This window comes from Salvelinus alpinus, chromosome 39 (genome assembly GCF_045679555.1).
Source record: "Salvelinus alpinus chromosome 39, SLU_Salpinus.1, whole genome shotgun sequence".
NCBI classification, from domain to species: domain Eukaryota; kingdom Metazoa; phylum Chordata; class Actinopteri; order Salmoniformes; family Salmonidae; genus Salvelinus; species Salvelinus alpinus.
The window spans coordinates 5,290,379-5,303,736 of record NC_092124.1 but is presented as its reverse complement, the minus strand read 5'-3'; the positions used below and the strand labels follow the sequence as shown (position 1 = coordinate 5,303,736).

The 13,358-nt window shown below is 46.6% G+C and overlaps 1 protein-coding gene across 10 annotated transcripts in view; it reads right to left on the bottom strand.

Annotated features, from left to right (window-relative positions):
* Positions 1–13,358, bottom strand: part of LOC139566870 (protocadherin Fat 1-like) — a 99,937-nt gene that overhangs the window by 31,465 nt on the left and 55,114 nt on the right. For all 10 annotated transcript variants that reach the window (XR_011673173.1, XR_011673172.1, XR_011673175.1 and 7 more), the window contains 5 exons: positions 9,185–9,460; positions 8,245–8,455; positions 2,451–6,524; positions 1,351–1,547; positions 725–878 (listed from right to left, as the gene is read on the bottom strand). Coding sequence is in view for 6 of the 10 variants with exons in the window: in XM_071388194.1 (XP_071244295.1) it covers positions 725–878; positions 1,351–1,547; positions 2,451–6,524; positions 8,245–8,455; positions 9,185–9,460 (4,912 nt within the window). In the remaining 4 variants the exon portion in view is untranslated. The remainder of the gene's footprint in view (positions 1–724; positions 879–1,350; positions 1,548–2,450; positions 6,525–8,244; positions 8,456–9,184; positions 9,461–13,358) is intronic.

Here is a 13,358-nt window from a genome sequence, read left to right as displayed (position 1 = left end):
CTGGGGGCAAAATACATTAAAATAATCATCAAAAAGGATGCGACGTAAACAAAATCCACCTTGCCACTAGGGACACACACACACACACAAACTGGGGTGGATGGATTATGATTCAATCAGAAAGTGTGCAGTGTGCATGACTGGTGTCCACACTGGGAGGTTATTACTGTGTCTGTTTGTGACGTTACAGAGGGAGACAAAAGACAGGGTCCGTGAGTGTAGTGATACTAGGTTCAGACATCAAATCATGACATTGTAAAACTGGTGTGTGTGTGTGTGTGTGTGTGTGTGTGTGTGTGTGTGTGTGTGTGTGTGTGTGTGTGTGTGTGTGTGTGTGTGTGTGTGTGCGTTCTGCGCGTAGTGTGTGTGTGTGTGTGTGTGTGTGTGTGTGTGTGTGTGTGTGTGTGTGTGTGTGCGCGTGCGTGCGTGCGTGTATGTGTGGGTTAGTGTTACACGTCATGCTGCCATCACGCACCCATTGACATTTGATAGTCATAATAGTGAGAATAACCTTGGACATGCCGTGAATGTAAACTGGATGAATGCGAGTGCAGTGCAGCATTTGAAATGACTCGAAACAACTCTACATTGTGGCAGACGTGAACCTGTGGTTATTTTGATTTTGATTAGCTGTATGGTAGCATGGGCAGACTAGTCAACACATTGAGTGTGTTGAGGTGTAACACAGACAGACAGGAAAACAGACAGACAGACCAACACACACCTGTGTCGGGGTCGATGGTGAAGAGCTCGGCTCCCGGTCCCTGGAGCTCGTAGGAGATGTGGGCGTTGGAGCGGATGTCTGCGTCTGTGGCCGAGACTTGCAGGATGAGCCTGCCGGCGGGGAAGCCCTCGGGGACCCTCTCTGTGTAGAGGGACTAGGGGAGCGGAGAGAGGGAGAGGGGATAGAGAGAAAGGGAGGATGAGAGAGTGTGTGGGAGGGAAGAGTGGGAAAGACATCAGAAGGGAGAAAAACATTGATGGTGGGGGCGGACAGAGAGAAGTAAAGGTAGAATATGCAAGAATAAGCATAATTCAATAGGTATATTAACAAGAAGGGAGGAAATGGATAGAGGGGTAGAATGAAAAGACATTACAATCGACAGCAGTATGCACTTAAACCATAATACAATCAGCAATGGAAATACATTAGCTGGTAAAAATAGCCCTCAATGTAAGAAAATTACCCCTTCATTTTCGCTTGCCTTTCTTCAACGAGAAGCCTTTCCCAACCTCTTATTTTCCTCCCTCGCTCCCGCCTTCCTTTCTCTCAGATACTTGTCATGCATAGCGTGTACCCCCACACGCAGATAACATGGCATTTTTTTGTGGCCTGCCTTCTCTCTTTACCTTCTCGCAAACGGGGCTGTTGTCGTTGGCGTCCAGGACTTTGACCTCGACCACGGCCTTGGTGGCAAAGGTGCCGTCGGTGGCGGTGATATTTAGGAGGTAGTTGTCGCGCTCCTCGCGGTCCAGTGGCTTCCTGACAGACACTTTCCACTCGTTCTGGAGGTGCTCAATCGCAAACTGTCCTAGAGGGTCGCCTCCTGTATGGGTAGAGAGCCATTGGGGAAAGTTAATGGAGAGAGAGTCAATGGCGAGAGTCAATGGGGAGAGTGGCATTCAAACTAATGAGCAACGCGCCACAATATGGCCCCTGCCTCTGGTTTCGAGAGGGCTAGTGGTTTTGTGTGTGTGTGTATCTCAAGGGTTTGTGTTCTGTACTGGATCATACATCAATGGCGAAAATAAATATAAGATGCATCCAAGCCTTTCTATCAGGGTTAGTATTGGAATCAGAGAAGATCTTACCCTGCGAGGGATAGCGAAGCTCAAAGAGGAACTGCATCGCTTCCTATTTCAAAAGCTGTCCGCTGGTCAGAGTCGTGCTCAACCCCCGGGATCTTTATAGTGCCTGAGCAAATCTACCTCGGGTAACAGTCCTATCATTCATTTATCCTAACCACTTCAACTTGCAAACCGACGTTCACGAAGTCTGTTCGGTACACAGGAAACCATAATAAGGAGGCTGTTCTTTTGTGTAGTAGGAAATGTGCATCCAAGATAATATGATATCAAAATCTCTGGTTATTAAACGTGGCATAAGTCATTCCATCCGCTAATGAGCACCAGAGGAAGTGCATTTCCCCCATCAGTTTCAAAGCGTCATCGAAATAATTAAACATGACCTTTTTCTTTCTTTCTTTCTGATGACCTACATATTTGCCTTGAGCCTTCGCAAATTAGTCGATTCAAAGTGTTTACAGATAAAGAATGTGCATTATATGTTCAGAGAGCAGATATGATCTTCATATTTAAGCGGGTGTAAATGTCTAATCCTCTTTTGAGCGGTGTTTATTAAAGCTGTGTATTAACACAAACAGGGAAGGCTATCAAGCCATGAGCTGTGAGCAGAGCAAATACTGGTATTGTTAGAGATAAAAACCCACCTGTGATAAAGTAGCTGACTTGTTTGTTGATCTCCTCTGTGTCGGCGTCCGACGTGCTCAGGATGGCAATGACTCCACTGGGTGGAAGGTCGTCTTCGCTCACCGTGCCCTTGTAGATCTCGGCGGTGAAGCGAGGCGGGTTATCGTTGACGTCGGCCACGGTAACCTCCACAGTGGAGCTGGTCACCAGCTGCACCTTGTCTCCGCGGTCTGTGGCCAGCACGGCAATGGTGTACTTGCTGGTCTTCTCGCAGTCGAGCTCTTTCAATGTCGTCACCCAGCCTGTCTCACTGTTGATGGCGAACAGCTCAGAGATCTCAGACAAAGTTTGTTTGGGGTCCAGGCTGTAGATGACTTGACCGTTGGTGCCCGAGTCCTGGTCGGTGGCTTTGACCTGGATCACCGGCGTGCCATCTGGAAGGTTCTCCACCACCACCGCCTCATACGGGTCTGACTCAAACACAGGCTTGTTGTCGTTGAGGTCCTTGACCTGGATGTTGATGTCGACAGACGCCAACGTTTCGTAGCCCTCCTGTTGGCTCTGGGCTTGCAGCGTGAGCTGGTACCACTTTGTGGTCTCGTGGTCCATACTCTTCTCCAGCTTCAGGGCCCCAGTGTCCCGATCCACCACGAAGACCTCATTCTGGTTACTCTCCGGGGTGTTGCCCTTCACTAGGCTGTAGAACACCGGTTGTTCACTCTCCGCCTGGATGACGTCAATATCCGTGCCGATGGGCATGTCTTCGGCGATGGTGAACCGGAAGTGTGGCTCTGCAAACTTGGGGACCGGTACCTCAGGGGCCACTATCCTGATATAAACGCGGACGACAGATTGTTTGGAAGGACTCCCAGCATCCTTTGCCCTAACGTAGAAAGCGTAGAGGTCGTTTTCGAGTCCGATGAGGCTCTCTTTGGTGACAATGACTCCACTGAAGGGGTGGATTTCGAAGTTCTCCTCCACGTTTTCCACGTCGGCTTCGATTGTGTAAGCGATGTCGGCGTTGCTTCCCTCATCCATGTCTGACGCAGCAATTTTCACCACGGTGGTTCCCCTGGGGACATCCGATGCTACATTGGCTTTGTACTCCACTGCCCTGAATTGTGGGGCATTGTCATTGACATCTGTCAAAATCACATTAATAATGCAGAAGCCTACTTTGCCGCCACCGTCCTTTGCCATGAGCGATATGGGGATGACCTTCTCAATGGCGTTCTCGCGGTCTAGGATCTCCCGGGTGAAAATCTCTCCATTTTCATTGACAGAAAACTTGTCTTTGGCAAAATCGTTGACGATGTGGTAAGTTAGGCTCCCGTATGTGCCAGCGTCTTCATCTGTGGCTTTGGCCTCAGCAACTAACGTTCCGACCGGCGAGTTCTCAGTGAGTTCAACTACATAGTCGAGCTGGGGAAAAGTGGGGTTGTGGAAGTTGGCACCGTTGACTGTGACTTTGACCACGGCCGAGGTCCTGAATACACCATCTGACACGGACACGTTGAGGTTGTACAGTGGCTCCATCTGTAGCTTACGGTGGTTGGAGATGACGATGGCCCCAGTGTTTTTATCCATGGCAAAGTTCTGGTCCTCATTGCCAGACAGGATGGAGAACTCAAGCCTGCCGGCGTCTGAGCTGTCGGCGTCGGACGCCTGGACTTGGGTGACGAAGTAACCGCGGGGGGCCAATTCGCTGACTGTAGCATTGTAAGAGCTCTCAGTGAACACCGGAGCATTGTCATTCAGGTCAGTGACATCTATGGTCACAGTGACATCGCTGGAGAGGGCAGGCACTCCTCCGTCCACTGCGCGGACAGTCAGCTTGTGTTGCTGCTTTTCCTCCTGGTCGAGCATGCGAGCAGTCCAGATGATTCCCAAGTCACGGTCAATGCTGAAGTAGTCTGAGCTCTTTTCCTTGTCCTCAACTAGCTGGTAGAAGAGCATTTTGTTGTTGCCAGTGTCGGAGTCTGTGGCGGCAACTTGCAAAACTGCAGTGCCGATGAAGGAAGCTTCAGAAACACTTGCGTTGTAGGACTTTAGTTGGAAGACAGGGGGATTATCGTTGACGTCTACCAGAATGATATCGACAAAGACATCAGCGTGGGCCCCAGTCAGTGAGTCTGTGGCTCTGACACTCAATTTATAAGCGGGGTGGGTCTCAAAATCTAGAGGTTGGATTACATGTATGACACCTGTGTTGAAATTGATAGAAAACTGACTGAAGGCATCTCCCTCAGAGATGGTGTATACTATCTTGGGGCCTTCAGAGTCAGTAGCCTGGACGTGAACTACAGGTGTGTGTAACTGGATATTTTCAGGGATTTCGATGCTGTAGAATGCCTTCTCAAACACTGGCATGGCTTTGTTTACTATAGTTATGGGCACTTCCACTTCTGCCGAGAGGGCTGGTTCTCCTGCATCTTTGGCCACAACGTTGATGACGAACTCACTGTTGAGGGAGTCTTTGTCTAACTGTTTTTTGAGGGAGATTTCTCCCGAGGGGCTTATCTGGAAGTGCTTGTTGTGTTCTTTCAGGTGGTAATGGATTTCAGCATTTTGACCAACGTCCCCGTCCACTGCTGTCACCTGACGGATGGCCTGACCCTCCTCTGCGTCCACCTGGACCAAGGCTTGATAGGGAAGGTTGACAAACATGGGCTGGTTGTCGTTCACATCTTCTATGATCACCGTCACCAGAACGTGGGCCACTTCGGAGGAAGCGTCCTCCCTGGTCACCTCCACGACGAGGTCGAACGTGTCCTGCGCCTCGCGATCGAAAGGTATCCCTGTGGTGGAGAGCACTCCGGAAGTACGGCTGATTTGGAACCTCTGGTCTGGGTTCAGGACAGTGTAGAAGAGGGGTTCATTGATGTGGTTCCCCACAGCGGCAATGACCGCTAATGTTTTCTTCTCAGAGGAGTTCTCTTTGACATAAGCCTTGTAGGAGTCACTAGTGAACTTCAGGCTGCTCTCCTTGTTCTCACGGATGTTTATCTTTATCGATGCTGTGTTGGCGAACCTGCCGTCCGAGACCCTCACCCTGAGCTCGTACCTGCTTCTTAGCTGGGTGACGTTCTGGATAGTTATGATGCCTGTGTTGGGATCCATCTTGAATTTCTCCCCGATGTTCCCCTCTGAGATGGAGAAGAAGAGTTTAGAGTTTGGTCCGGAGTCTGCATCTGATGCGTTGACTTTGATTACCTCAACACCTTTGTAAGTTGGCACGATCACTGATGTCTCGTAGAGCTCCTGACTGAACTGCGGCGAGCAGTCGTTGACATCGATGACTTCGACGGTCACGTTGGCGGCTGTCTCGGCGAACAGACGCGGAATTCCGAGGTCGTGGACCTGAATGGTGAAGCGGAATACACTCCTTTGTTCGTAATCCAGAGTGGTTGTCATTCTAATGGCTCCCGTACTGGAATCGATGGCAAAGTAGTTGTGAGCGAACGGCTCGACGATCTGATAGACCAGCATGGCGTTGGCATCGCGGTCAGCATCCGAGGCGCGGATGACCAGCGGGGTGTTTTCTCTGGTCAAGACCACACTGTTGACGGGAGCCGATTCGCTAATCATGCCTGTGAACTCTGGCTGGAGGAAGATGGGGGCATTATCGTTCTCGTCCTTCAGGTGAATCAGCAGAGTGGTGTTGCTAGCAAGACCCGCCATGTTGGTTCCCTGGATGGTCAGTCTGTACTCAGGGGTCATTTCATAGTCCAAAGCCCTCGAAGTTACAACCACACCGGAGTTTGGGTTTACATCAAATGCGCCATCAGTGTTTCCACCTTTGATTTGGTAGAACACAGAGGACTGGCTGGTTGCTGTGATCATGGTTACAAAACTGCCGGGGAGGGCCAGTTCGCTGACCTCAGCGGAGAACTCCTTGGCAGTAAATCTGGGGGTGGCATTGTCCGACACGGTGACAGCGATGTGGACGGTGGCGGTGGCAGTCAGCGAAGGGGTTCCTTTGTCGGTTGCCTTCACAGCTAGTTCAAACTGGTTCTTGCTGCTTCGGTCCAGCTCCTTGGCCACGGTAACAGTGCCCAGCACCGGATCAATGGCAAATGAGTTTGCAACATTTCCTGTTCCAAAAAAAAGAACAGAAGAAGATTTATTAATGTGGTTACTATAGCATTGATTTTCATTCCAGCCAGTAAAGCCAGGTTGCAATTTTAGGCTTCTTGATTACCGTAAATTGAATTAACTAGAGTCAATGTCAGCGCCCTCGAGGAAATCTAATTAGCATAATAAAAAATTCCCATAAATATCTGTCAATTTAAACTAGAGATATGTTTTTGCAGTGGATGTATCTCAATCCACTGCATCCACCGATGGCGCAATTCCGCATCTGCTGTGAAAGGTGACAGAGCTAGAGCGGTGTTTGTCGGACCATAAGACATCCTGAAAATTGGTCTTCTCACAAAATCGTCTGTAGCGTCCAAACAGTTTGGCCTAGAAAACTATTATGACCCCTCTATGGAAGGATGAGACTCTCACGAACAATTGTGTTCTCTGTTTTGCTCTACGACCTCCACAAGCATCTTGGGACACGTCTGAAGTCAGTACAGCCGATCTGACAACTTCCCTCTGTGGAAAAGTGAGACTATCACGAACATCATGTTTTTCTCTAGGATGCCCAAAGGCCTCACAAGACTCGTCTGAAGGTTCCCCGGTATATTTTTTTTAATGGAAGTATATATGGAGACTGTTTAGAGTAAAAAATAATGGGTTAGATACATGTCCAGAACAAACTTCCTTTAGATTTTTTTTTTTGGGGGGGGGTATCTGTTGTTCCATGTAGTGAATCTGTGATTCAATGCTTTTGTTTGGACTAATAGCAGTAAGAAGTAAGAAAAACAATTTATTATTATTTTTAAAATTCTTAACAGCAAAATGATCCTTGGTATGACCTCCTTAAAACAATACAGCAAATTCAAGATGAACCACTCTGATTAGCATACTCCCTGCTTTTGTCTAAAAGGGATACAGCCTAGGAGAACTTACGCAGCAGGTTAGGATAATTAACGTAGCAGGTTAGGATAATTAGGTTTCGGTTAGGAAAGGGGTTAGGGTTAGCTAAAATGCAAAAACAAATCTACTTTTGATGTCAATTTGACTAAATCTAGACATGACCCCCTTCATTCCATCACCCCCCAAATGGCCATAGCTCTCGAAAGGCATTTGTGAAGACTGCCTACACCAGTCCACCTCTACTTTGAAAACCTGACTCGTTCTCCGGCAAGATACATTTCAATGAGCTTGAGTCATCTCAACTATCTGAAAAATGTACATCCTAAACAAAGAACCCAGCCAATGACTATATGCCCGACCCTCTCCCAAAACACAGCTTATTTAACAGGGAAAACAATGGTGGGGAATTCAGAGGGGGCATCGGCTGAACTCCCACATGCTTGGAGATCCTCTGACAAAGTCCTCCTACTTTGTGTGACGTATTCCATTCACCACCGAGGGTCAGTGGGCAGGGGACCTCTGGATGCCCTGCATACATTTTCCCCAGGCCCCTTGCGTTGGTATCGCTAACTGGGCTGCTATGCTGCTATGCATACCTCTATCATGACTGGCCAGGGGCTAGAGAATGCCAGAATGGCTGACATGTTAAGAATGTGGCTCCGGGGTTAAGTTTCCCCTAGGTACCGATCTAGGATCAGCTTCCCCTCCTCAAATCCTAACCTTAACCATTAGTGTGGAAAATGCAAAACTGATCCAAGATCCGCATCTAGGGGCAACCTCATGCTACTCCTAAGAATGTATGCTAGGGCGCCTGTGGTGCTGTTAGCCAACCTGACTCGATGCTGTAGATGACCTCTGCATTCTGTCCCTTGTCTTTGTCCAGGGCGGTGACCTGGAGGACTGCCGAGCCCAAGGCGGCCGACTCGAAGACGCGCCCGGAGTACGGCGAGCCCACGAACCACGGCGCGTTGTCGTTGGTGTCCTCCACGTCCACGATGACGCGCACCAGATTCCTCTTGACGGGGATGTCCTGGTCACGTACCTGGGGAGGGGGGAAAGAGAGCGAGAAAGAAAGAAAAAGAGACAGAGATGCAGAGAAAGGAATAGGACAGAGGGGGAGACAGATAGGGATACAGAAAAAGAGAGAATGAATGAGTTGTAAAACAATCTGGAAAAAAACTATTCTTTCCCTCAACGGTAACTAAATCAAAATGACAACTCATCAAATCATTAAAAAAAACATGTCAAAGTAACTCTTTTTCTGAATGTGTCTAAATTCCCAGTGATCCAAACAAGTAAACAATGAATGGGGGGAGGAATCACTTTGGATGGGTGCTGCATGGTTAGTTCCAAATGGCAAATACCAGCAAACAAACAAACAATTAATCAATACAGGCTGTTGGAATTGGAGAGTGGCTGATTGAGAGAGAGGCACACACAGTGGCTGAATAGGAGAGAGTGGTCTGAAACCTATGTTACTCTCTCAATGAAGAAAGTGGCTCAGAATCAAACCTTTCATAATATGCTAATAGAACACCGACATTCCTTTAATCTGTTCCGTTTCTATGGTAACAATGATGATATAACGACATGTTCCCGATTGCCTCGGATGAGTGGGTTCGTTCAGGGTGTACAGTGTTAATTGTCTGAGCACCACAACAACTTTGACCAAAGCTCTAGCAAGTTTTTCCCAGCACACTCAGCACTGACACCAGAATAATAACACACATTATTAAATAGGTCGATTCTAGAAAATCTGTGAAATCCGTACCATAACGGTGAGAGTGTGGCGCCGCATGGTCTCGTGGTCAAGCCGCTCGGCCGTGTAGAGGGCACCGGTTCCCGGGTCCAGACGGAACTTCTTCAGACTGAAGGGGTCCGTGCTGCTCAAGAGGGTAAAGGTCAACTTGTTCTTATCGTCTTCGTCCGTGGCACTGATCCGGAGCACCTCGGTCTCTGGCGGCGTGTCCTCGGCCACAACCACCTCATAGCGCGGCTGGGAGAACTGGGGCCGGTGGTTGTTGGTGTCGATGACACGGATCAGCACCTGGTGGGAGGAGGGGAGAGGGATGATGGATGTCAGTGTGGTGAATATTTGAGTCAGGGTCAATCTGAGAATAATGCATGATGTAGTGAATATTTGAGTCAGGGTCAATCAGAGTAATGCATAATGTTGTGAATATTTGAGTCAGGGTCAATCAGAGTAATGCATGATGTTGTGCATATTTGAGTCAGGGTCAATCTGAGAGTAATGCATGATGTTGTGAATATTTGAGTCAGGGTCAATCAGAGTAATGCATGATGTTGTGAATATTTGAGTCAGGGTCAATCAGAGTAATGCATGATGTAGTGAATATTTGAGTCAGGGTCAATCTGAGAGTAATGCATGATGTAGTGAATATTTGAGTCAGGGTCAATCAGAGAAATGCATGATGTAGTGAATATTTGAGTCAGGGTCAATCAGAGTAATGCATGATGTTGTGAATATTTGAGTCAGGGTCAATCAGAGTAATGCATGATGTTGTGAATATTTGAGTCAGGGTCAATCAGAGTAATGCATGATGTAGTGAATATTTGAGTCAGGGTCAATCAGAGTAATGCATGATGTAGTGAATATTTGAGTCAGGGTCAATCAGAGTAATGCATGATGTAGTGAATATTTGAGTCAGGGTCAATCAGAGTAATGCATGATGTAGTGAATATTTGAGTCAGGGTCAATCAGAGTAATGCATGATGTAGTGAATATTTGAGTCAGAGTCAATCAGAGTAATGCATGATGTAGTGAATATTTGAGTCAGAGTCAATCAGAGTAATGCATGATGTAGTGAATATTTGAGTCAGAGTCAATCAGAGTAATGCATGATGTAGTGAATATTTGAGTCAGGGTCAATCAGAGTAATGCATAATGTGGTGAATATTTGAGTCAGGGTCAATCAGAGTAATGCATGATGTAGTGAATATTTGAGTCAGGGTCAATCAGAGTAATGCATGATGTAGTGAATATTTGAGTCAGGGTCAATCAGAGTAATGCATGATGTAGTGAATATTTGAGTCAGGGTCAATCAGAGTAATGCATGATGTAGTGAATATTTGAGTCAGAGTCAATCAGAGTAATGCATGATGTTGTGAATATTTGAGTCAGGGTCAATCAGAGTAATGCATGATGTAGTGAATATTTGAGTCAGGGTCAATCAGAGTAATGCATGATGTAGTGAATATTTGAGTCAGGGTCAATCAGAGTAATGCATGATGTAGTGAATATTTGAGTCAGAGTCAATCAGAGTAATGCATGATGTTGTGAATATTTGAGTCAGGGTCAATCAGAGTAATGCATGATGTAGTGAATATTTGAGTCAGGGTCAATCAGAGTAATGCATGATGTTGTGAATATTTGAGTCAGGGTCAATCAGAGTAATGCATGATGTAGTGAATATTTGAGTCAGGGTCAATCAGAGTAATGCATGATGTAGTGAATATTTGAGTCAGGGTCAATCAGAGTAATGCATGATGTAGTGAATATTTGAGTCAGAGTCAATCAGAGTAATGCATGATGTTGTGAATATTTGAGTCAGGGTCAATCAGAGTAATGCATGATGTTGTGAATATTTGAGTCAGAGTCAATCAGAGTAATGCATGATGTAGTGAATATTTGAGTCAGGGTCAATCAGAGTAATGCATGATGTTGTGAATATTTGAGTCAGGGTCAATCTGAGAGTAATGCATGATGTTGTTGACTTTTCACTGTCTCTCAGTCATTGTTTCTCTGTCTCTGCTCTTCACTCACGCTCTCTCTTTCTCCATTCCCGAGAGTGCTCTTCTCATCCTCTACTTCCCATCTCTCCCTCCCTCTTTCTCCCTTCCTGGCTCCCTCATCCCCTCTCTACATCCCTTTCCATCCATCTTTCAAGTAATGAGCAGTGTTGTGAAATATTTTCCACCGGATGGCCACTTGGCACTGCCGACAAGGAAAACAAGAAATCAATGTGGGATAACCCTAATGCTTTCAGGTGAAGACACGTTGAGGGAGCATTGAGGGAGCGTTAAAGAGGCGGTGATAAAGGTACAGGTGATCGCTTGATAAATCAATTGTGAAACGTGAAATGCATTTAGAAATATATTGCAGATTCAAAAGGTTCACCAACTATTTATCACACGGACAACGTGGGTTTCATAGTTCAAGGATGAAGATTGATTATGAAAAAAATATCTGCTCATACATTGAGGTACACTTTAATAGGAACGTATAATACATTGACAGATATATTTATGCACACGATCTCTGATAAAAGTGCCATTGTGTAATTCCATAACACAGCATCATACTCTAAACATATATTGCAACAAAACACATATACTGCGAAATATATTTTCCACACAAAGACAGACCTTTTTGTCACAATACCACAGTTGGCAATGTGGAAGTTTCCCCCCCCATTTCATACAAAGCATCACATCCCTGGTCCCTAAACTAAAAATCCAGTGAGGCTTGTTTTTATCAACGTGAGCCACTCGTCTACTGGACTTCCGACGAGGGATTAGGGCGAGCCCATGGAATGGCTGTGGCTGGCCCGGCGGGGCTTTTCCATGGCGGAAACAAAAGGAAAACACAGATTGGACACCTGGATGCCAGCCACCAGGGGGCAATGTCCCACATGGGAATAACACATCCAGCTGGAACCCGTATACCTGAATCCCACTATATAGGGCCAAACTGAGCCAAGCCGATCTGAGCCATACTGGGCTGGCCTGGTTGCACATTCGCCATATTTGCTGGAACCGTGCTGTAAAAGACAACGTGAAAACGAAATATTTGTACTCGGTTCAAATCAAATCAAAGGGCGCATACACATATTTAGCAGATGTTATTGCGGGTGTAGCGAAATGCTTTTATTCCTAGGTCCAACAGTGCAGTACTATCTAACAATTCACAACAATACACACATCTAAAAGTAAAAGAATGGAATTAAGAAATACAGAAATATTAGGACCAGCAATGTTGGCGTTCAGGCCTATAGTAGGAATCGTTGTCAAGAGGACAGAAATAGGCAACTCACTCACTGCCAGCACCTCTGCTCTGCTACGCCGTCAAAAATGTCCGTTGGTGCCTCTTGACAGCAATGAGAGCATGGAAAGCACTGCCAGCAGAGTGCAGGAGACAAATATAGCCTAATCTGACGGGTGCGATAACATAAAAAATCTGTCGTGTGCTGTGAGGTTGGCAGGGCTGGCTGGGTTCACAGATGCCCATGTCAAGCAGTGGGGAGTACAGCTATTGGCTAGGTTACATACTAGTTAGGCAGTGCTTTAGCTTCAGAGCTGGCAGTCTCTAATGTTAGCGGTATGCTAACAGTCAAGAGTTGTATCAGTCTGCTAGTGGATTGGATGAAAGTTAGCTTCTGAAAGATATTATTCTCAGTCCAAGTAGAATTGTATACCGCTGTGTACTGTATATTGCAACTGTACAGTTGCATCTCTAATCTACCCCTCTCGCTTTCTATCTCATACAGTTTTGAACGGAACTGGCTATCTAGATGCAGGCACGTCCACAGATTGGGCTCAATCTGTGCCCGAGCACCTGCCCTTTTGCCCTCCTATGAATTACATTTTATTTGAATTTAGATTCTCTTTTCATTTTTGGTTTCCATCTAAAATGTATCAAAGTGCTCATCAAACGAGCAAATTTCATAAGCTCTTGAATCTCAGAAACGTCCCCCCTGCCCAGCCCGAGGAAGCTCACTTGTCTGACTTGCATGTAGCGGCCACTAGCTGCGCGACTTGAATACTGGTAGGAGGCTACTTTAGAGTTGTATCTGTCATATGTGTGTCTCTCACTGTTAGGGACATATAATGGGGCAACTTGACTGCGTCTTAGTAAGTGGCAGATGTCAGCAGCGGAACAAACTCACATCAAGTAAAAACGAGTTGGTTTCAACAGCATAGCTAAC